This window comes from Rhea americana, unplaced genomic scaffold, assembly GCF_003343005.1.
Source record: "Rhea americana isolate MKP2758 unplaced genomic scaffold, rheAme1 scaffold_110, whole genome shotgun sequence".
Taxonomy (NCBI): Eukaryota; Metazoa; Chordata; class Aves; order Rheiformes; family Rheidae; genus Rhea; species Rhea americana.
The window spans coordinates 1,126,602-1,151,489 of NW_028185151.1; the positions used below are offsets into that span (position 1 = coordinate 1,126,602).

At 39.2% G+C, this 24,888-nt stretch overlaps 1 protein-coding gene across 1 annotated transcript in view; it reads left to right on the plus strand.

The window, feature by feature from the left end:
• The window catches only part of THEMIS (thymocyte selection associated), an 84,956-nt gene that overhangs the window by 24,926 nt on the left and 35,142 nt on the right, over positions 1-24,888 (plus strand). The window contains exons 3-4 of the mRNA XM_085314102.1: positions 147-605; positions 3,357-4,402. Of these exons, the coding sequence (XP_085170228.1) occupies positions 147-605; positions 3,357-4,402 (1,505 nt within the window). The remainder of the gene's footprint in view (positions 1-146; positions 606-3,356; positions 4,403-24,888) is intronic.

A 24,888-nucleotide genomic window follows, 5' to 3' on the forward strand; every position in this document is an offset into this window, starting at 1 on the left:
GTGGAACTTCCTGTGCTTCAATTTCTGCCCATTGCCTCTTGTCCTGTCACACGGGACAACTGAAAAGAGTTTGTCCCCGTCCCCTTGACACCCTCGGCTTTGTACATTTTTTTTTTCTTTTTATAACTCAGCTTTTCTTTTCTTAGGTCTTTATAAAGTTGTAGCCGATAAAACTCCATACCTTGGCACTGAGGAAATTACCARAAAAGTCTCTATTGGGCCAACACGATTTGGCCATCCAAGTTTCTACTGCCCTGAGGATATAAAACTGGCAAACCTCACCATCAAACATGGTGAGCAGATCACCTTCAACTCCGTGGAAGAGGTCAACGGAACGATGGCTGTGAACTGTGGCATGATCAGAAATAACAAGTCTCATTCCTTTACTTTGCCCCTTTCACAAGAAGGAAAATTCTATGAGTGTGAAGATGACCAGATATACACCCTGAAAGAAATTGCAGAATGGAAAATCSCTAAGAGCAGAAAGCGGATTGTGAAACTTTCCAGTACTTTACACATGTGGGAATCCTCTAGTCCACTTCCTGCGAATTTTAATGGCTGCTTGATTCTCACACCTGTCTATGAAGTACAGGCAGTAATGAAATGTAAGTAAGAACCAGTCTGTGATGCTCTTAAATGCACGTAAGTTGCTCAGAATTCAGTTATAGGCACGAATTTTGGCCAAGAATTCCTGAATCATATTTACCACTGCTGCTAGWTTCAAGATTACAAAACACAAAAATAATACTATCATTTTTGTTTCCTCTATCATCCCTYAGTTCATATACTTTCCTTGAATTTCTTTCTGTTGCCATTTAATTGATACTAATATCACTACGATTAAATCATCTTTGAAAGRAAAACACATTGTCAAGTGAAAAAGCTGACTTAGGATTTCAGTTCAGTTCTGAGATTCTCTTATTTTGAATTTCAGACTTTCACCATGGAGAAGCCATTTGGTCATTTGTGGCTCTGGCTAGCAATTAGAGAATAGGTACAGATATAGGTTGTAATATACTCAGCCACTGTTTATGAACTGCATTTCTTTTTCAGATTCAGAGTGCTGCAGAAAGCAGAACAATGTTATTTTACTCCATTGCAGAAAGATCTGTCAATAGAATGTAAACAGAAAGACTCATGGACAATTTCTGAAATCTCTAGGTTTGAGGAAATGGAAAAGAGTTAGAAAAGTAATATCCTTAAGCTGTAATTTGTGTATGCATTTTTATTTTTTTAAAKAAKAAKAAGAAGAAATACTGTTTTGRCCATGACAAGTCATTATTGTTCTGTTTTCTCTACCAAAAAGGCCAAAACTGCTGGGTTCTGTTCTTACCAATGTTTATACTCATGCCTTACTTTAAACTTGTTACTGAAATTAGTCATGGAAATAAAATTAGAAGATGTGGAAGGTTATGAACACACAGTGAAATGCTCCTGAGTTATCGTGGCTTGAAGAGCTAAGCAGCAGTAATGAGCCATGTGTACATGCACAGCCTACCCTGCCGAAAAAAAAAAAAATAGCTTAAGCCAAAAACTTTGACCTTGCTTCTGAGGCTGAGGGCAGCCCAGGCAGTAGATGGAAACTTGCTACCCTTCTACTTTTCGGTGCCCCCATACTTTTAACATTTGCACAATAGGAACTTAGCTTTTGGGAAGGTTTTTGCTGCCTGTTGCMTTTACTAGAAGTATGCTAGTTAGCTCCATAAAAAATGAAATCCTTTTAGTAATGTCATTCATCAGCATATTAAGCAGGAACTCTTTCTTTTCACCCTGGAGTTTTTTCCTGGAGAATGACATACGTAAATGGATAAAAGTACACAAAAAAGAAATAAGGTAGGCGGTGACTGTTAGAACAATATACTGTAATTGCTAAATGCTTCTCATGAGATATTGCACTGTGTTTGCTATCAGGTTTAATGTAAAAGTTTGGAATGTACAACTTCATGGATTAAAATACTTAGTTTTACTAGTCCTGCAACAGGATCTCCTTAGGTGTATTCCTATGCCCCCTTAGCTATAGGTGCAGGATTAATAAAAATTAATTTAATGTTTCTAAAAGTTTTTCAGAAGATTTGGTGATGTTAAGTATGCATTTGTGTCTGATAAGAAGGAGAATTGATTACATTTTCACCGGCTGTGGGCAGGAATCCTTTATACTTCCCATTCTTAATAATGAACAAAATTATGTATCTGGAATTCCCTCAACAGCTCACAGAAAAATTTCATTTTCAGTAATCATTCCTCTTTCAGGGACATTCCCTCATGGTGTTCAGGCTATTTGTCACCTGAAGATGTTAATATGACAAGAGCAGAGAGGGAATAAACAGATCCTGAATCACTGACATACTATTCTGTCATACAAAATGTCTTATAGTGGTTTAAGAATTTTAAAGAATGAAAGAATAAATTTTAGGTTTAAGAACAAGATATTGGTATATCCTTCTATAAGGAAGTGTAAATCCAGGATATACTATACACTGTGTGCAGATCTAAGCAAAGTAAGTCTTAATGAAGAGGATCATTAAATAAAATTTGCTTGTTAAATTTTACTGTCCTGGTCAGTGATCTGTGATGTTACTGATCTGGAGCCAAACTCTTAAACAAGCTTTAATTGTATAGTCAGTTTTGTGCTTGGAAGTTTTGCATCYAACATTTTGCAAGTTCAGCTGTGATAAAGGAGTTGTTGTTTCCTGTCAGATCATTAAATGCAGTGGCTTGGTTCTGACAATAAATAAAATCAGACGCCTCAGAAAAAAATGCAAGGGTTTGACAGAGGACCATTTTAGGAAAAATGTCTTCATTCATTCATAGTAAATTTACACTTTGTTATACAAAGGTTATACAAAAAATGATACTATTTTTTCATAATTATAGATTTTTTTATTCTTATAAATAGCATTTTTTTTCCTACCAGATTGGACATATTAATATCTTGTGCTAATGAGTTCTTAATGCTGCCCATTTCTCAGGAGAAACCATAAGTTACTATGAAATAAAAGAATAGAAATACAAGTTGTACGTAATAAAAAGARTTTGATAAGAGGAATAGCTGAGGTAAACTTGGAGGTGCTGTGAGAAAGACAGTGAAATAGATTTTCCTCTTCCCTTTTCTTAGCCTTTTGTTCATTTGTACACCTTTTTCTCGTATCATCCTGTCTCTCTCTTCCTCCATGAGGTCTCCTGCATGTCAGATTGAAATAGGCACACTTTGACTGGCACTGTCAACAGTGCTGGCACACAAAGAGTTGCACAACACCTCCAAGAAGGTCTTTTACACATTTGGCCTGCAGCACATATATTTTTTTATTTCAATGTCAGATTGGAAAAAAAATGAATGTGTTTCTTTTTCTTTCTAGTTCGAAAGGATATAGTTCATATCCTCTCAGATCTGGATGTTGAAGTCAAGGATATAACAGACTGTTATGATATTAGCTCTTTTCTTCAGCCACTGTCTTTGGAAGATGTATTTGAGAGAACAAGCAAGGAATTTCCTGTGGTTGCTGAGATAATGGAAGGCCCCCAAGGAAGCCAGAAGCCTTATAATTTATTGTGTACAGGGAAACAGATTGTCATCTACAAAAAGTACCAGGCAAAAAGAGTCCTCGCCTCTGAGATCAGAAGTGATTCCCCAAAAAGACATTTTTTAATCCCTATGAGCTACAAAGGGAAGTTCAAGAGAAGACCTCGGGAGTTTCCAACTGCCTATGACTTAGAGATAGCAAGAAGTGAAAAGGAGCAGCTTCATGTTGTAGCAACTAAAGCCTTTGATTCTCCCCATAAAGAGCTTTTTTCTGTTTCAGTTGGAGATCAGTTTCTACTTCAGCAATGCCAGACCAGTGAAGTTCTGTATGAGGAAAGAAAGAAAGTTGTAGACGTTTTAGCTTGTGAACAAATACTAAGTGATACCTATAAGAAAGTGCTCCTCCCTATGTATATGGAAGGTGGCTTTGTGGAGGTGATTCATGACAAGAAACAGTACCAGCTTTCGGAGATTTGCAAAGAATTCCATTTGCCTTTTAATGTCAAAGTGTCTGTGAGGGATCTTTCCATTGGGAATGATGTTTTGGCTGCTCTGCCTGGTCTGCAGCTTGAAGAAGAAATCACAGACTTTTATTTGCTGATTAGTAGTGTCAACAGTCCAGTGGATAGCTGGGAGATTCCTGTGTATCGCTTAAACATGACAGTCCATTTGCTCAGCAAAGATGTCCAAACAGTTATACCCCCTGTACCTAAGACAATAGTGGAAGAGATCAGTGAAGAGCAATACTACATGGTGCGAAGATACGAAAACCAGACCCTATATCCACCACCCAGGCCTCCCAAAAAGCCAACAGCACTCACATCAAACCCCCTTTTTGCAGTACCGACACAAGCGGTATCTGATGTACTACAGGCCCCAAAGGTAAGGCATCATATCTTTTCCTTTGTCTGAATCTGTTACAATCACAGGTCACTTTATGTCAGTTTATAGTCTGTATTTCACTTGTGTATCCATATGGCTCGCAATTCCCCGTAACAGGCAAATTAGCCATTTTAGACAACAATAGCTAAAATCTCCAGTGTGCATTAATTGAGCCATGAAAAACAATGGAATCATGCCGACGCACAGCAGAAAGCTTGGCCTGGTAATTTTGGATGGATAAACCTTTATTGAACCTGTACAAAAGTAAAGAGAGATGCTTAAAGTGGCTGTGTTTAAATGTTTATTGAGGGGAACCATCTGTTTTCGTGATACATGTAAAGAGAATTTTGTTCACCTGGAAATAGCAGAATTATGTTCACAGAAAGTCAGGTTGTATAGATATTTTTGGCTGCATATTTTCGCACGTACCCAAGAGGCAAATAGATTTGGAGTAAAAAGGGCAACTGTTTTAGAACAGCATTTGATGATCAGAAAAAAAGTGTTCCTCCTAGGACAGTTTCCTTAGTAGCAGTTAACCAAAGCCACTGCACTTGTTCATTAATTTTCTTGCTTATATTGAAAGAACTATTAAACCAAGGTGCCTCTGGACTTCAACAAGAGAGACCATCAGAAGGTACATAACTTACATGATAGTTTCTCTCTTTTATGTGCAAAGGCAAAATCCTCTGCAGGGGAAAAAAARGGAAATGTTGGAAACTTTTTCAGGAAATAGTTATGCTGCTGAGGCCTCAGAATGTGACTCTAGGGTGCTTGTGCTGCACTTTAAATGCAATGTAATTCATGGAATTATATTTTGGGGCTTCTGGGAAATGTTATTTTTTGTGTTGCTGTCAAATAAAGGTCCCACTGTAATGACACTGGAAGGGAAGTCTTTCCTTACCTGCTGAGTGTGTTTGTTGCTTTAGCACCAATTCCAGGAGCCTGCACAGGTCTGCACTCCACATAGGTCCTAGTAGATGGTTACAACAGATCATAGCAGAAGTGAATGGTAAGGTGCGTCCCTCAGATAAGGGTAATACAGCAAAAAGCTGTGCTGTTTTCTTCCATCTGTGCTTGTGCTATGAAAACCTTTCTGCTTGTTTGTGCTTGAACACTGTAGCAGCTTAAACAAACCATTTGGTTAAGTTAGTGTGAATAAACAAGAAACTGGGCCTTGGAGCTAACTGGAAGCCTTCAGCCTGGTGGTGGCTCAAGGTAGAGAACTGAGGAAGAATTGCCCCACTGTTGTGTTTCTGGTGTAACTGTACCTTTGGTCAGAAGAACTCAGACTGCTTGCTGTAACTGATGACTGCGTGTAGACAYCAGCAAGTACGTGCTGACTTGTGCAGGCTAGATTTGTGCAGGAGAGAATATTTTCTTGAATAAGGAGACAGCAATTAGCATAAGAGAGGGATGAGTTCAAGTTGCCATGCACATTCATGAGTGAGAATGACCTTAGACTGCAGCTGTCCAGACAGAGAAACACATCCAGGCAGACTGTTACAGAGGACATCTTTTTGTCATATGCTTGTTATAAATAAATAACAAATTACAGTTAGAATGCTTAGACTTATGCAGATTTGTAAATCCCCTTCCCTGGAAAGGTGAAACAAGTAGAAATCCCTTATTCATAAGATTAAACACCTTGAGCTTTCATGTAATAGGTTTAAAGTCGCACAGAATGCATTATCTCTTCCATCTCGAGCACAGCAAATCCTCTGAGAGGACGCAGGTCTTAGCTGATAGGCTCTRCTCTGGCCTTTCAGTCAGTGACAGCAATAGGAAAGGCTGCATTTTCTTCTCAGGGATGTCTGAGGGTCCAGAAAGTTGGAGGCTGAGCCAAAATGATAAATGGCTCACTTTTTGCATATTTTGTGACTATGCCTAGACATATTTGCATGAATAACAGACAAGAGTCCTAATCAGCCAAACTTAAGCTTGACAAGGTGGCAGCCTGGAATAAGCTTTAGGATTGCGTGAATTGCCATGCTTCTTCTGCAGGCAACACCCTGCTTGGTACTTAGAGAGCTCTGGTTGCTTGCAGGAGGGTGGTGAATGGGTAATTTTTGAGTRAGGATCAAGCTGTGCTCTTTGTTTTTCGTTTTCAAGGTGAATATCAATGYAAAATAGTGAGCACATGCACAGTGCTTGCATCTTTGAGGCAGTGTTTTTCTTTTCCACTGGCTGGGAAACTCCACTTGGTTTGGTACTCTGGAATTAAATACTTCTGCTATATTAGTCCATAGAGGACTAAAATCTGGCTGTTTTATGTCAATACCTGAGGATGCTCTGCCCAGGTGGGTCACTACTAGCAAGTGCTTGTACTTTGATTTCCTCTTAGCTCTTCCAGCAYGGTTGTGAGGGGAGAGTGGCTCCAGCTGACTTTGCCTGCTCTTTCCTGACCTTGATGAGGGAAAACTAAYGCCAGGAGTGGGACTACGTAGTGTATGTTTCACTGTGTACTTTTAGCCATGTTAGTCACTGAATTGGATAAAATTAGCAGCCAGTATGGACAGGAAATTTCTGTGAACCTGAGATGAGTGTAAGCGCTGCTTTTGTACCCATGCAAGGCGGAATACTGCAGCGATGGGCATGTGTGCACAGTTTGGCACGGCAAAGTCCAGAGACATCAGATAAATCCTCAAGCACAATATAGCTGCATTAACAAAGAACTCTGCCCAATCTCGTTACAGGGCTAATTAAGTTGGCTCAGCTTCTGCTGACACAGCTTTCAACTCTAGAGCCTGGGGATCTCTTTTTTCTCCCCTCCGCAGTGCAGTGTGGACTWTCCCTTTGCCTCTCATCTGACCATTTAGTCTGGATAAGAAACACCCAAATCACATAGGTCTGCAGTTTTTTTATTAGGTATTAGTTGAATAAGGAGTGGGAAAAAAAAACATAAAAACCTATATGCAAACTAAATCAAGGAAATGAAATAGCATATATCAAACCATCAGATTAATCTGATAGAATGATCAAACTCTATCTAATAAAGGACACCACAAACCCTGCACGCTTTGYGTCTACTCACCCCAAGGCCACAGGTGACAGAACGACTGCATGCTTTGTCTAATGGTAAAGCTTAGGGCAGTAGCAGTCATTCACAAGGCATGCACATTTCCCACACTTGAGTCACTGAAATAAAGTCCTTAAAGGGTTCTAACTGCCAGGTCAGATTAAATAGTTTAAGTGATGTCTGATTTTTAAAGTTGCCTAGAAAATGGGAATGAGCTAATAAACCCCTAGTCATTAATGCCACTGCTTTCAGAATGGGGCATCTCACACTTGCCAAGAAGTTCTGGGAGAGAAATTTTCATAGGGGAGCCAGATAGGACATCACCTTCTTGGAATTAAAATTCATTTAAGAAGAACAAACCAAGCGAGTATTTGTAGGCTCTTTTCAAAGTTAGGACCACTGTGGTGAAGGTAACAAACAATTTTCATGTGATAACTCCAGAGTAATGTTTCAGGTGCGACCCCAGACAGAAGAGGCTTGAAATTCGTTTTCAAAATTTCCCTTATGCTTTTTATCAGCTACTAACAATTAATGTGTCTTTCCTTCCCTTGGGAGGATTCAAAGCCCAGTAAGTTTTAAGCTTCCTTTTTGCTTATCAGAATTACGCTTTCAGCTGTGAAGCTGATACAGTACTATGTGATCTACAGATTGTAATAAATTATAGCTAACATAGCTCAAGTTTCAAGCAGTAAATATCCTACAGATTTAGGAAGCTGTTAATATATGTTCTTTCATGTTTTTTTCTAAACTGAAACCAACTAGAAAGGTCCCTTTGGCAAATATTGCTAAAAACATGTGAATAGTGAGGGGATTGTAATCAACACATGGAAAGCCACAACCTAGTCCTGGTAATCCCAATACCCTAAGGGCACTAAGGGCACTGCTTGCGAGAATTCGAAGAGGGAGTATTTGCCCCTCTGATAAAGAGTAAGAGAGTTTAGCTCCATCCAGGGCTATTTTCAGTGGTCTGCTTAGGCATGTATCTAGCCTGAGGAGTATTAGTACCAGTAGAGTGCTTACAAGGTTCAAGTTAAGTTTGCCTTTAAATACCCTTATAAATGTGGAACTGGAAAAGTCAGTCACAGTCAGTAATCTGCTGAGCTCTAGCAAGCAAGCAAGAGATTCCAGCAGGCGAAACTGGAATTTAATAAAATGGCAAGTATCAGGGCATGATAGTTAATCGTCATTCAGTGCTAAGGTCCATTATCCTTCAAAAAGTCATTACAGTGTTATGATATCGGGAACTTTCTTGCTTTCTTGCTTTTTATTTCAAAATTAAAATGAAAGAAAAATTATCACTTCCATCTGGCTTTGCAGTTCTACAAACTGAACTACTGAAATCTGCCATTAACATATTTATCGCATCTGTCTTCACAGCAAAATGAAGACTTATCTGGAATTAAATTGATAAGACGTAAGCCACATTTTTCAGCAAATGAGTTTTCCTGCAGCGCCTCCTTTCCTTCCTCCTAATTATTTCTTTTCTGCTTCCAAAGCATTTTCATGGGTTTGAGGCCTTTCTATAGCTGGCTGAATACAGATATTTCTGCTGTGCAACAAGACACTAAACTTCCTAAATAAATACATAGAATAGAAAATCCATGCAGGGAAACCAGTAAGAAATAGGTGAGAACAGAGTTCAGAGATCAGTAATCTTTTGGTACAAGAAACAAGGGAGAAAATCACAATCTGTTAGCAGATGCAAATATACATGTGAAAACGTAAGAACTCAAGTTTCTGCCTGACAAAAGCAGCATTGTGGCTCCTGAGGCTGCAGCTGGGCTTCCTGTTCCTTTCCCTTTTCTCTCTGTCCCCACCAAAGAGGAAGTTCCCATCCTCCTGGAGTCTCACCGTCCCCCTGGCCCCCATATATCATTTCTCCCTAGCAGTTTCCAAGAGCTTTGTAAGTCCGTAAGGATTATAATGGGAAGGCTGGAAACACTGCCCATTCAGATTTATGATTCACAGTGTCCCAAGTTCTGGATGTCTCCTGCCGTCTATAGCCTTTCCCCAGCCCGGCCTCTACTGGTGAGTTAGGCTCCAAATCTCCCATGCTCTTTCATGCTGCAGGTTCCTCCAAGCCCCACATCCAGTCTGTGCTGCAGGATCCTTTTCCTTCTAAACATGCAGTGCTATGTATGCCTGATTTCATCAGACCTATATCCCTCTAGTGCCTCAGCTCTGCACTTGTGTCCTTCAGCTGTCAGCTTGTGTGACCTTGGTTCCTCAGTCTGCTGGTCTATTCTACTGCTTTCAGCCAGGTTTCCTCTTTCTTGCTTCTTCCCAGAACATCTCCTCCTCTTGCTCTTCTCTCATACAGTGAGCTGAAGCCAAGGCCACAGATGTATAGGGTGGAAGCTGCAAGACTTTCCAAATTATTCATGGGGTTTCATCTCCTTCCGCAGCAGCGTAACAGGGGCTCTTGCTCCAAACCTCAGCAGAGCAGTGGTCTTCACCTAAGTTTTTAGTAGCAAAGCTGGAGTGAGCGGTAGGTGGTGTCAAGCCACTTAATTCTCTTTTATAGGCTGGACAGGCCCAGTTGAAGGACTTGGTATGGGTGTTCTGTCGCAGCGATCGTTACATCTTTGTCTGTACCCTGGGGCTTGTGACCAGGTCCCAGGAACCCTATGTGAAACCCGACTCCATACTGGGCTGAGGCCTGCACATGTGCCATCTTTCCTCATGTCCTGTGTTTCTGTGCAAAAGAAACAAAGCAATGGTGGCTGGAGAAGAGCTTGGATCTGGATGACCAGGGAACAGAATGGCCAGGTCATCTACTGCATTTGTATGAGCCAGCTGGAAGGGGTTAGAGAAGCAAGAGAATGGAGAGTTGGTATTAAAATCCTTTTCTTTTTTTTTATGATATCAGAAGCTTAGTATTTCCAGAGAGAATCATCAAGTCTTTAGTAGGCACTTATTGTGGATTGATGTCACTCTCAAAAACAAGATAAAATTGGGAAGATAGCAATGTGCCTGCCAGGAGGACAGGCAGTAGATAATTGTCTGAGAAACTAGCAGGGCAATCTGAGGTGTAAGTCTCCTTGYGGAAAGTCATTACTGCTACAGGAATTGCTGATATAGTACATGAAATTAAGGAAGGTACTGATGAACATTTGGATATGCTGACTGATGTAAATGCCAACTGGTGAAAAGCAATTTGCTTAATTTAGAGCTAAAAATGAATGACTTGGAGAACAAAGAGAGAAGGAATATCAAAAATTAAAAAGAAGCCCAGAAGAAATAAAAAAATGAATGACAGAAAAATATGGAACCTCTGATAAGAGAAAGGAAAATCCTGTATATAGGGTTTGAGCCAAAAGCCATTGATATCAAAGCAGAATTGGCTGGCATGTATTTTTTTAATCCTGCAGATAATACATAACAAACACATCTATTTGGATAATCAAAAATTAGGTCAAAAAGTAAAAAATTCCAATTTGACTGTAGCAGGATAACTCTCTCTCAAAAAAAAAAAACAAACAAAAAAACAAAATGCAAGGCTCTGAAATAGATTGTTTAGCTTGTTTCCAAGCAGTCTGACTTCCCACAAAGGCTGTTCTCCAGACTGCATTGTATCATTCTTGCCTTTCTCCTTATGGCATCAACTCCGTAGAAGACTCCACAGCTGGCTGTTGAAGTGCAGCCCATTCYGGCCTGAATTTTGGTCTGTTCTGGACTCCACAAAAGGTTTTCTGTATTGAACTGGCCAGAGTAAATCTGCACTGCAATGAATTTCCTGTGAGAAATACAGTTTCCATAGTATTACCATGCCCACCTCCATGCCCACCTCCTAGCAGCAGCAGTGAGCYGGCTGGTAGGCTCCAGGAGCCCCCCTCGGAGGTGGGTCCTTAAACTTCAGGCTGGTGCCAGACTCTTGACATCACTATTTAAACGTGTCTGGGGACTTTCCTGGGCTCTGGGGCAAACTTTGCATGGCATGGTTGATGCAACTCTTCACGTTTCCAGATATATGTGGCTGCTTGCAGACTGCATACTGGGAACAGGCCATGGGGTATTCCAATTCCCAGACCATGCCCAGAAAATGCTTGGGAAAATGCTAGCTGGCACAGGCCAAAATTGGGCATGGGAGTGTTTACAGGCAATATTTAATCAGCTAGTGTTCATATAGTCTCTGTTGCAGCCAGGAAAGTCCAAGGGTCCTGCGCCTGGGAAGCTGGCTAGCTGATAGGATTTGAAATGTAAGAGACAAGACTCCAGGTCTTCCAATTTCTGAAAACTTGATTTTCTAGTGGATAATCMTAGGCACTTACTGTGCAGTAGTACAAATGGGGCAGTGCTGAGGGGTTTCATGCGCAGCTATGGGATTGCCTGTTAAGAATGGAATACCAGCTATGTAACTGGAGGATAAGGTTAACTGAGTAAGAGAGCTGTGTGTTCAAGTGAAATGCAGGGACAAATATGGCTGTCTGCCAACCTGAAAGCACCTCATTAAAAAAAAAAAAAAAAAAAAAAGGTGCTCATCAGAGTCACTGAGGTACTAAATGAGATCAATGTGAAAGAAAGCACTGACATTTCTTATTTAAGTTATGCCTTCCTTTCGAAACTCAAGCTTTTGCAATGCTGTCAGAACTGGGCCTGAGTGAAAGCATCCCAGAAGGCTGGAATTACGCTCTGAGATATTTTGCCCAATGAAATGAAATAAGAAAGTTGCTGTAAGTGTGACAGCAGGGTCAAATCCCAAGGGACCTGYGGACAAGCCTAACATTTTCCAGAGAGTCTTCACAGTGAGGAATTGAATGATTATCAGAAAACAGAGAATGCTGTGGAGAGATTAATCAAATAATACATTAAAATTTGTAAAGAAGCACAAAGTTCTGGGGCTTTTTCTCTCTGCTTTTAGAAACTGTTAGTAGATAGCTATGAAATAAAAAGTATGGTGATAATAAAATGAATGTAGTGGCGTTTATGTGAGGGACTCTATAAAGGCTGAAACATAGTGGTTGATGTCTGCACAGAGAGAATGAATTTCCCTTCTTTATGGATAGAGAGCTATAATTTACACTCAGCTTTTTCAAGGTTGATACAACATTTTGTTGTTGTTCTATCTCAGGATATGGAATAATTTTACAAGTAGATATTTTAAATGGTAGTATGTTGAGGTTCAGATTTTCTTCCTACCTTCCTTCCTTCCTTCCTTCCTTCCTTCCTTTCTCTCTCTCTCTCTCTCTTTCTTTCTTAAAATAACAAGATTTACACAGGTAACAAGGTTTGAGGAGGCCCAGCGTATTGTGTAGTTATAGCTACTGTGATTACACAGTGGTCATACCACTGGAAGATCTCTCTCTGGCTTGCAASGGCTGTAGGCAGTGACTTGTTTCAATGGGCCAGCTGGAGTAGTGTAATGGAGTCTTAACAGAGGATGACTTGATATCCCAATCACTGGAGAAAAAAAGGAAAGAAAGAAGACTCTTTCGTAGTTTGTGGTATGCCTCTGCTGGACAATACTGGGGCTAAAAAGCTGCTGAGAACCTCCAGTATAGTGGATTCTGGAGTAGCTCTAAGGGGAAGACTGGGAGAGACAGTGACTGATACGATGAGTGAGGCTGAAACCTGCTGAATAAAACAGGATAATGCTACTCAAAGTATCATTTTGTTTTTACTTTAAATTTAAAAGTTTCTGAAAAAGCAAATAGTATTTTAAATGAAAAAATGGTGTCTGGAAACTACTTTTACCAGTCCGTTTTGAATATGATGCGGTATATGTAAGTCTTGTAATGCTAAAAGAGAATGGAGTGGCTGAGTTTGCTTGGAAATTGCAATCATTTGAAGACAGATGTGCCAAGCCATCGAACATCAGCTTTACAGGAAATTCTGGCCATGTGAGGAATGGTGTTTCCAGGAGCTCGGTGGATCTGGCTTAAGTTCCCTCTTCAGCCACATGCTTCTTCCTTGACACTAGACAAATCACGTAACTATCATTGCCTCAAAGCATGAAGATACTGCTTGTACAAAGTTAGGGCATGGATTTACAGCTCATTAGTTACTTTGTAAGGATGCTTTAGTCTCAGGTAAATGCAAGATACATTTCAGGAAGGGTCAGAACTTCTTCACATTTACTCTGGAGCAATAACCTCATAGACAGTTGCCATGGAGTAGTTAATGAGCTGTAAATCCACACTCGCTTACTTTGTAGCAACTGGTTCATGTAGCTGTCTCATCTGTCTGTGAAAAAATGGGACACAATGCTTTCTTTTCTCATCTTGGGTATTTATAGAGACAGGCATCATTTTAGCATTTATTTATAAAGCATTTTGTGCATTGGCTGCTACTATAATAGGAACAACAATAACAACATAAAAATACTAGCAACAATGAAATTCCAGGACACAAGTATGTTTTAACCTTGGTTACAAGTTTTTAGATGAATATTACTTTACAGAAGAGATGCAGAGAGAAACTCACTGTCAATCTAGGACAGCTAAATTCTGAAATGGATGTATCTGAAAGAGGAGGAAACGAAAAAAGAGATGTGAATTTGTCCTCTTTAATATTGCAGGGTGTTAACTTTGAGGCTCATTAACACATTTGTAAGTTTGATCTTTTGTTAACCACTTCATAGTACATTCTTATAGTAAGTGATAGCCTTTGTGCTTGCCTATCATGTATTTCCAGYGTCTTAAGTCTTGGCTTCGCCTCATGGCTTACAAAACATAGCCTTTAGTTTCAGGACATGAGGAGTTATGGATAGAAATAAAGACACTTTCCAGAATGCCTGTGTAAATTTCCCAGGTGTGTTGGACTTTGACAGATTAAACTAAAAGTTGTATGTTGAAGGTCAGCTTATGCAAGCATGCAAGGTGTCAGCAAGAGCAGAAAATGAGGAAAGAGACTGTTACTGTGTGGGTTATATATGCATGGTTTTTCTTATTGATAGATAGTATTTGGACAAAAAGTAGTTGGACCTAACTGATGATGTTTAAATACATGTTGACCTGAAAGGCCATTTTTCCAAGTCAGCCCTAGCACACAGTTTGAACAGCCAAATCATTTGTATTACTTGCGTARATGGAGCAGCACCACCATTCGGATGGAAGAGAGGATTAAGGAGGGAGGCTAGGAAGGTGATACTGAGAACTAATGAAATAGAAAAATGAGATATCCAGTTATCCTCTATCAAATTGTGAAATGGGACAGGAAAGCAGAATGTTTGTAAGACGGAGGGAATTGTATTTTTGTTGTGAGAAGGCTTTTACAAAGGAGAGGATTTTTCTTTTAAATATAGTATTTTCCCCTTGTAAATATGCTAATTCTTTACTCTCCTGTCTTAGTTTCTCTCACAAAAAAAGAAAAAGTAGTGTTCTGGAGAAAAAAAAAAAAACACCTCTTCTGCTTGAACCACACAATGATTTTAAAATGTTTGTTTACACTGTAATGACATGAAATACCTAGTGTTTAATTTACTCCTTTGCACCTCCCAGAACACAGATTGGCCAGAAAGGTTTTGGTTTGCCTCCTGCTTTTACTCCATACATTCAACATCTGTCTGTGTGGACACCCAGGCTACAAACCTCCTACACTACAGAAATTCCCTTTCTGCCTTCATAGTTTAAGCAATAAGATGTAGATGAGGATGCAAAAATACTGAAGACAGGAGAAAAACAGAAATTAACTTCTAAAGCAGCAAGGTTAGATTTTGCATAAGGCTTTTTGCTTGTTGGYGACTTCAGAAAATACAGAGATAAAATTCTCTCATGAAGTATTGAAACTGCTGCTGCCCCATTTGAACACTTGTATGTGAGAAGAGATCTCCCTCTACCCTCCAAAATGGAAAGTAAACCTTCTTATGAATGTTATAAGTTATTGAATAATAATATGTCAGTGTTCTGATGCTGCTATTGTTGAACCTAAATGAAAAACCTTATTAATCATGGATTTGACAGCTCATTCAGTTATAATAATGTTTCCTGTCAATCCAAGCTCTCATTATAATTGGATCTTACTTAAAAAGAAAGATGCTCCATTGACTGCTCAGATGTAGGAAAATACAGGTTTGAAAATGAAAATATCAGTCTGAATACTGTTTCCAGGAAACCTACTTATGCATGTACAAGTCAGAAAACACTTTAATCCTTGCTGTGTGTCACATTTCGACGTTACTATAATAAGATTCTCGTACTGACTAGGTACCAACTCCAGAATCCTGACAGGGAAAGAGTAAATAAAACTTTTTCTCAGGGGTGGTGGTATATCTTCACTACAACCCTGTTGCCATGAATAAGCCGAAATAGATGGCTTGCCTATATGRCGAAGTGTGCAAGACTATGAATTTCAGTTAATTTGCTTCTCTGCATGGCCTGTTTTGTGGACACTCAGTGTACAGTAAGTATTAGATATTTTATTTGGTATTGAGAGAGGATTAAGTTGGCCAAGGCACTCTACTGTACTATAGGAGTGTTTGCAAAGAGAGTTACTGGCAAAGAACTGTAAACTCATGCTCTAACTTACTGTGCTCTGTCTTTATAAACAAGCCCAGAGACAAGACAAGCAGCTGAGAAGGTTATGAAGGTAGAAAAATATTCAGACTGAGACTAAAAGCGCTTGGAAGAGCATCTCAGATAAGTGCTGGTTAGAAGAGACTCTGTAGGCCAAGCCCCGCAGACTGCGTATCGGAGGCCCTGATCCCACAGGTGTAACAAAAGGAGGTGGTGTACTTCTGTGGAGGCCACAGCTCACCAAGCACACAGGAGCCACAGGGTACAAATAAATTAAACCGCATTTGAAAAATGAGGAGTTCGTSGAAAACGCCCTTTTCAAGGGCAGTTGGAGTGCTAATTCCCAGAAAATGTTCTAGTTTACAGATAAAGCATTGTGGCTACAATAARTAGGAACTTGAAATAGTTTTCCAAGGTATAGTATAATGCCAGCAAACATAGAGAGGCTGTATATTTTCTTCACTGTCTAGTAGGAGAAGTAGCAAACAGTAATCTGATGACATCAGCGCTATGTACGGATCAGAATGAGGATGTGAACTGGGGAAGATAATCTGAGGTTTATAGAAAGAAATAGGAAATCATRGGGGACCTGAAGATGTAGTTTTTGATGCAGTTAGTTTTGAAGAAAATAGAAGTCAGAAAGAAACACCGAGTTCCTCAGAGAGAAAATAAAGAGGCAAGGTAGCTGAAGTGAAGCTGTTACAGTTGACGTAAAGGGTATTGCAAGTCCTTTTGCAGTTCTCAGTTTGGGCACGTATGTATTTGACTGGTTAACTGATGGACAAACAAATTTACATCAGCTTTAAGCAGCCTCTGCCCCCCTCAGAACACACAGTTTGGGGTCACAACATGCTGGGATATCAGAGCTATTTGATTATTTGTAGTAGCGACAGTGAACATTTTTCTACAGTGTCCCAAGAGTCTTCACTCATGACGTGACTTGCAGGTCTGGGGTGGGGGGTGGGGCTAGAAGGTCAGTAGTCACAACTAGAGCAAAGCTAGTCTTCTTCAAAATATCTGTTGAAAAAGTTCTTCCTAAAAATCAAATGATAACAAGAAGAAATACTCTGGTGTAGGATAAGAATGATTTAGAGATAAACTAAACATTCAATAATGCTGTTAACATCTAGTAGGTTTTGGCTATGGATACAAAATCATGAAATTATTTTAATTAGTTAATATTTGGCTTGTGTCCCTCAAAATTTGGTATTTGGGTGTGAAAATTCATGAATGTCTAGTGTTCTGTGAATTAATGTGCTATTCTTGGAAATTCACATGCCCTGCTGTGATGAAATGTCTGATTTTCAGAGTACACATAAGTTGTACCTCCTAAGGCCTATATATTTAAAGTACTGAAATTCAGTGCACAAGTGTAAGGGCCTATTGTTTGTGTGTTTGATCTTGCCCTAGGTATGAACATCAGGAACAAAAGTGTAGGCAATCTTTTTTCCCTCAATGGCTCAACCAGCTAAGGCACAGAAGGAAGAACAAGCTGCAGCCCACACCACAATTTAGTAGCCTTCCTGAGACATTATGCTTTCTTCTATTATTTGTCTTCAATCAGTGCAGCTCAGCACCATCTTTTACTTTGTTTTGTGCCAAGCAGAAGCAGCCTRGCCTTCGATGAGGCTGCAGTGGCTGAGAGAAACAAAGACAAGGCTGAGAATGGAAGTGCTGCAAATGCTAACTGGAATAAAATTCTGTGAGAAATTGGAAAGGGTTTGTTCTGGTTTTGTTGCTGTGCATTCTTTTTTTTTTTTTTTTTAAGTTGTATGCATGAGTGAGTGATTTTTCATCTCTCAATGAATAAATGAAAGTCAAGATTTGTTACTGGCAAACAGTTAGTATCAAAGGGAATTTCTCATATTAATAAAGTGGAAAGATCATTCAGTCACAAACCAGAGGTTGTCATATGCCTCTGCAACCTCTCACATAGCACTAATTTATGGAGGTTGCACAATAGTTTGTAAAGTGCTTATTAGCATAAAAAAAGTAAAATTTGCAATGCAACTATGTAATTCATGTGATGGAATAATATTTCAAATATTTTTTGCAATGTATAACTTGATCAGCTCCTGTTGTATGCATAAAATTAATATTTATATTCATGGGAGATCTGTGAGAAGGTCAACTAGGAGACATTTTAATCTATGTTTTCAATTTGTGGCTATATGGTTATAGTAATAAATCATAGAGGCTTTCAAAAGTAACAACAACAACAACAATAATATATGATTCTAAAATTTCTATGGACTGCAGATTAAACTAATTTGTTTCTCTTGAGCACCTAAATATATTTTATTTATTTATTGGTTGTGATTGCTTATATAATTACAAAAAGAGATTTGATACCCAATGGTATAAAATGTATATGCCAACAATTTCAAATTAAAGGGTGCTTTTAGATGATTTTAAAAGACACATTGCCAGGTACTGCTTTCATCTTTTTTCAAAAACCCCATGTAAATCCAATTTTGTGCCCTGACTGTAGGTACAGGATCRTTGTAGTAACACAATGACAGTCTACAACATTAATTTATTGATTTAAAAAATCTCTGAGAAGTGTTTTATGAATTCAGCAGTGTTTATACATTATATGCGTTCCTATCCAAAATGTCGTACTTGGGCTTGTTCAACACATAGTGTAGTTCAGGCGTAACCACAAATACTGCAGTATGAAAATGCCTGTCAGAACGTGTGTTTGGTTTTTTTTCTGTCTGAAACAGTTCATTAGACAATGCCATACTTTTTCCTTTCTGAAACCCAAGCTATGAACACTGTTTCTCTAGCTGCTCAGCTGTGAATGTATTTTGACTGTGTTCTGTCTCAGGCTGCCTGCACTCAGATAGATAGACCTCCTGGGACATATGCAGGCTTGGTTTAGTAGAATAAAGCTCCATTTGCCTTAATGGAGTTGGAACCTCTTCCAATAAGTATGAATTTGGTGGGGGGGTTTTGAGGGAGGAGAATGGCAGGCACGCTCYGTCCTGATGAGTGAGCATGTCTGCAGCACTTGAGGAGCTGGGTCAGCCCAGCTCCATCCAAAGACACCCTTGCTTAGGTACCCACATGTGCACCATGTCTCCAAGCTCTTGTAATGGCCGATACTCTCAGCAGTGCTTAGAGACCTGAGTGGCTACTTTGGGGTTAGCCAAACCACCTTTTGGCTGTATTGATGAGGTTTCCTGACATAATCAAAGCAAGGATGTGCAGAGCGAGTAGATAAACATACTTCTATGATGTGCGTTAATCTGGAGCTGAATTCTGCCTGTGTCTGTGGTGCTGTTTTTAACCCAAAGTGAATGGCAAGCAATTCTTTTTCACACCAGAGCTGTGACTAACCCCCTGCGCAGAGAAAGGGTCACTACGTTATGGCTGGGACACACGAAATGCCCACAGGCAGTTCAGGCAAAGTCCCGACGCTGCGGCTCCATGACTTGGCTGCTGTAGGCTCCACTGGCACAGGGTCTGATGGATGAGCTGATCCTCTGGTTTAGCAGGCAGTGACTTGTCAGGGAGAGCTGAGCCTTTTATGCTCCCATATCATCCAGGAACCTACAGCATGCCCACCTCTAATGGAAAAATGATCTCAGCCCTCAAAGGGCTGTTATCATTCCCAACYGATGATCTGCTCCAGCGCCTTGTTTTTTTGGCTCTCCCAAGTATGTGSCATGTGTCTTGGTCTCTCAGGTTTATTCAGGAGTCTCATGAGGTCTGGAAATTTGGCCATATGTGTATATAGGATGAAGTTCATTCCTGCACAGAGACCAGATATAAATGCGAAGTGATTTTTCRTGTAGCTCCTCAAAACAAAGGTTTGAGGATTCATTCTCTCCTGTTGCACACATTTTTATTGCTACTAAAGTGAGAAGCTATTCGGYATAATGTAGAATTAATTATATTAGAGATTTCCTTATTAGGGCTGAGAAAACATAGTGTTTTTCAGTTTGTTTTTTAAATACATACAGTTATGCCAATTTCCTTCTGGATAAAGAGAAAAAGAAAGAATTCAAATACAAGATAGTCTTCCTGTATCAAAGCTTTTGCATTATCAATAACGGAAGAGTACACTGGATTGTAAGATGGGTAACAAATCCTTGTTTTCATCCAGCACTTGTGGTGAGCTGTTGTAGCTCTTTTTAAAATTATAACAGACAGGGATGAGGAGCTCCATGCATGTTTCAAAGGCATGAGAAAGGCTGACCACTCAGAATTGAGAGCTATGGGGTTTTTTCTTATCCAAAACTCTTATTTGAAACAGATTGTGTTTACTTAAGAGCTGAATCTTTGTTTAAAGTCCTGAAATTCTTGAAGAGTCCACTTTGCCCTCTGCAAACATGCACAATTAATTAGAAAGATGAAAGGTGTTTATTTTGACAGTGTAGCCCCATAGCATGTCCTATGTTTTTCTTATAAAAAGATGAATAGCAAGGGGATTTCTGAAACCTTCATCTTCACTCCCAGTGAACATGTTAAGTAGCAGCTTGAATTAAAAAATAATTCCAGTAAGCTTTTAATACCTTTATTGTGACAAAGAAAACTTTAATTGCATCAACTTACATTTGAATAATCCATTTACATTAGCAGAAATATTTATGGTTTTGTACTCCTGCCATGAATTCTGACTCTAGTGTATTGAAACATTGYGCATGTCAGTGTGTCTGTTTAGCTGTTTTAGACTGGAAAAGAGCTAGGTTGTATTGTGGTTTTCCATTCCTATTGGAACAGAAACTCTAACAGTTGTCCCTCATAAAATTCTGCCCCACATATACAGGCTTGTATAATTGACTAGGTCTCTCCTCTCCGCTGCACTCCGCTCTCTTCAATATTGCCAGCTATACCACTATAGGAGAAATCAAAGCTATAATCTAGAATKATTTTTGATTTTTGGAGTTTTCTTTTCTTTTTTGACTGTTATGAATCTGGACTCATTCTTGCTCCTCCCACAAACATCTTACTATATTGAACTGCTTTGATGTAATTCACTTCTGCCTAGTCTAATGAAAAATAAAGTATTCATCCAGCCAAAAGTTCTTAGTCACTTAGCCCGTGTTTTATACCTTACAGTAAATGAGATGATATAAAATTCCTGTTTAACAAATTGATTAGTCTGRGAGAATATCAATATCATTCAAGTTGCAGAACCTGACTGGCAAATAAAATGTTCCCAGTAAAGTGAATTTTGTAAAAGTCCAGAGGATGAAGCACTTGTTACTGCCTCTGTTTAAAAGCATCAACTAGTCTCTTACTACTGCAAATATTTTTCTCTTTAAATAATCAAAAATATATGTTTTAACTCAATATCCTTCATATATTTCTTGCTTGTTTAATCTGCTTTTTATGGGTTCATTTTGATACTTCTCAAGAAAGAAGAATGCGTTATTAGTATTCTAAAAAAAACAGAAASAGGAGTGAAAAAATAGGAGCATAGATACTGGCTTCCCAGCATTCACAACGAACAAGTCACAAATGAACTGACTTAATGCACATCAGYAGGTAAAACTACCATTACCTTCCAGAGTCTCCTGAGAAGAGGAAAAAAAAAGTAATCTTGTATCACCTTTGAAGGACCATCAATGTACCATTTAAAGATGAATAGCCCAGTTGTAATCTCTCTGTTTGATGGAATCATAACTGGCTGCGATAAAATACAAATGCTTTGGCTCCAAGGCAATGTTGAATGCAGCTGTGTCATTGAGTCCTGTGATCTTGACGAACAGCATCATGGATTCTCTTTAAGAATTTAGAGGCATGATTCCTTCTGGCTATAATTTGTACTTTATTTATTTCTTTATTTATTTTTTGGACAGGGCTTTAAATTCCATTACAGCAAAAATTAATATTTTACCACTCTTTTGTGACWGATACCCATTCTGGTAGGAGATTACTTTCCATTTATGGTTACTAACAGAACATATCAATGATGTGAGCAGTGTGCACATGCCTGCTGTACWGCTTGTTGCTTCTCTTTGGGAAGAGTCACGTTATCCACCAAGAAATCYGAAAGCTCAGAAAATACACTCTGATAATAATTAATAGAAAAGGTAAGGAACTTTTGTCTTTAATGTGAGCAGTTTTAATTTTTAAGACCATTTTCCTTTTTGGTGTTTGTGGGCTTTAAAGTCAAAATTGCACAAGGGTTATGTAGACAGCCAGGATGCCTTGATTATGGAATCCCCATGTCCTACACAGCTTGTTCCTGTGTTCCTCTGCTTAAGAGCTACAAGATCTATTCCCATGGCTTTGTGAAGCTACGTGTGGATTCTCCAGATCTACAGATGTTGTGAAATCATTTACTCACAGGAGATGCCCAGAGGATTAATAATTTAAATAAGAACAGTGAGGACTGGGTTGATCTTCTACAGGAAAAAAAAAAAAAAAAAGCCTTTTCCTCCACACTATTTCCCTTCTGGTGCATTTTGGCGTAAATAATTCCTCCACAGTTAGTGGAGCTGTGCTAATTTATACCCTCAGAGGATCTGGTCTCAAAAGTCTAATTTAGATGACAACGCTGAAGTACCATTTTTATTTGTATGTAAAGTACCAGGCACTCAAATAGTAGGGTGCCATTAAATTATTTCTAGAATATAAATTGCCATTTGGAAGGCTTGCTCTTGGGTAAAATTATATCTTTTTGTATGACTTAAGGCAGATGCAATGAGTTAATCTAAACAGCTCCTCTTCACTTCCCTAATTTTTTCCTCTTTTCTATCCCCCATCTCTCCTCTGTTGAGCAGGCCTTCTCTGCTAGATCTGACTGAAATAAATACATCCTTAGATGGTAACTCATGTATTTCACTGCAGTATTCCCTGTGCTCTGAATGGCCTTGGTAAGAAAATGAGGTAGTAGGACATAAAACTGGTCGATGTCAGTTATAGCTCCTGGGGCAGCTAAAAGTGGGATGATATGAAGACTATTTAAGTCATCTAAGCTCCCTCTTTCCTAGCTGTAAGTTTTTTGCTGCACAGCACAGAGTTTCACTCAGGAATTTCTGATTAAATTTTGACAGATTTAACAACAATATTGTCTGCAGACTGGACATGTAACCATTAATGGGGCGCTTAATATTAATTATAACCACATAGTTCTGATTTTCAGGTCTTATATTGTTTGGTTGAGGCTGTGCTCTGTTTTTCTCAGTCAGTTTTCTCCCCAGTGTTAAAAARCGGTGTGTTTGTGTCAGCTGTACCTAAGGCATGTTTCCACAGAGCCCAAGCCCAGCTGGAGAACCTCCTAGAGCTCTGACTCTGCCACTCTTGCACGTTAGCCTTTACATCTGACCAAATCAGCTTAGAGTCAGCAGGACAGCTGTGCAAGTACGTATGCGGAACAGGGCTGCCTACTGTGCAAACACTGAAAAAAAGAGATGATCCTTGCTGAAAGAACTTATCTAAAAAAAAATGGGGAAAAATAAACAGGGTTAAAGCTTGTGTTAATGTAACTGAAATGGAAAGCTTGTGTACCCTGTACAGATGATATGGACAGCAAGGGAAGTGATGAAGTAACCCTACTGCTTACTAGTACTTGATTCTGTGCCTGTCATTTAATCTAGATACTCATCAATGCTTACCTGCCTTACAGCCCAGTGGAATATAATGTACTGCATTCTGGTTTTTATTCTGTGTCAGTCGGGCCCCCATGGTGTCCCTGCTAACACGGTGARCCAGTTGGTCATTACCATCGTAGTGACTGGAAGATATGGTGAACCCTCACAAAAGGCAACTCTTTGTCTTTAGGAATCAGTTTTAAGTTTTCTCAGAGTTTCTGATATAACTGTGTTCAGATAAATCACACTTCTTCAAGGTCATTGTTTTCTGATGATAGACAGAAAGGTTACTGGAGACAGGATTCATTCAATAGTAGATACAGAAATGAAAAGAGCACATTCTTCTTTATTGGCAGAAACTATTTAAACGAACTCATCTTTGAATCCTTAATTGAGTGGAATTTTTCTAATTTCAGACCTATGCTTCATTTAGAAGGTTTCCAGCATTCTGTATTTAAAATGTGTATATTTTATAAATATATAAGTGCTTGTGTGTGTGTTTGTATTTCATGAAGACAAATGGATTAAGCTAAGATTTTATTTTTTAATTTTGGTTTTGTATCAGTTATATATAAGGACTGTAAAAGTATAATACAGAAGAGAAGAGAGAAAAAAACAGTGCTAGCTAGGTTTGCGGGGTGGTATTTAATGCGATGGCAACTGTTCGTAGATTCAGTTTCTAGGCAGCTGGAGGGTTACTGACATCTAGAGACTTGATTTGACCAATCACTGGAAAATAGGAGTGGGACATTTGGATAAAATGACATTCCACTAGAAAATGGTGTAATAGTAAAGACCCCTTGCATGGATCTTTACAGCCCTTTTGGAGGGAGAGTCCAGAGGTCTTTGAGCCCTGCAGAAGCATGCAGGGAGCAGTAGTCTGAGCACGGACATCCTTACTCTCTAAATAGGTAAAATAGGGAAAGCACGACAGAAGGGACAGACAACAGATGACTTGCCTGCAGTCACACAGCAGGATAGTGGCTAGGTTTCTTGGCTAGCAAACCTACTTTGTCCTGAACTAAATCTCTGGACATGAATTTTTCTCTGTCATCTTTGGGGAAAAAGACAGACTCGGATCCTAAACATAAAGTTTGTCAAGCCATCAGCCTACAAGCTGAATTTGCAACAACTGTAGTATTTTTCTAGGTCAACAGTTTGTTGTTCAGGTTGAATTAATGCTGTCCTTGGAAGGATGCACTTTTCATGTGGGTATAGTGTGTCCTTCTAAATCTATATCAAAGCCTAGAGAGAAAATCTGTATTACAATAGGCTTGTGAAATACTATTCAGTATTATTTTTATGAAATTATTCTGAGGTGGCTAGAGATGACCACTACATAGCTCTTTCTTGAATGACACCCACTCTTGTACTGATAGCAGGAACAAGTTTGCCACCTTAGTCCTCTGGATGCTCATCCTCATCCCCTGTTTATGGCAGAAAGATAAAATACAACAGATTAGAAAAAAT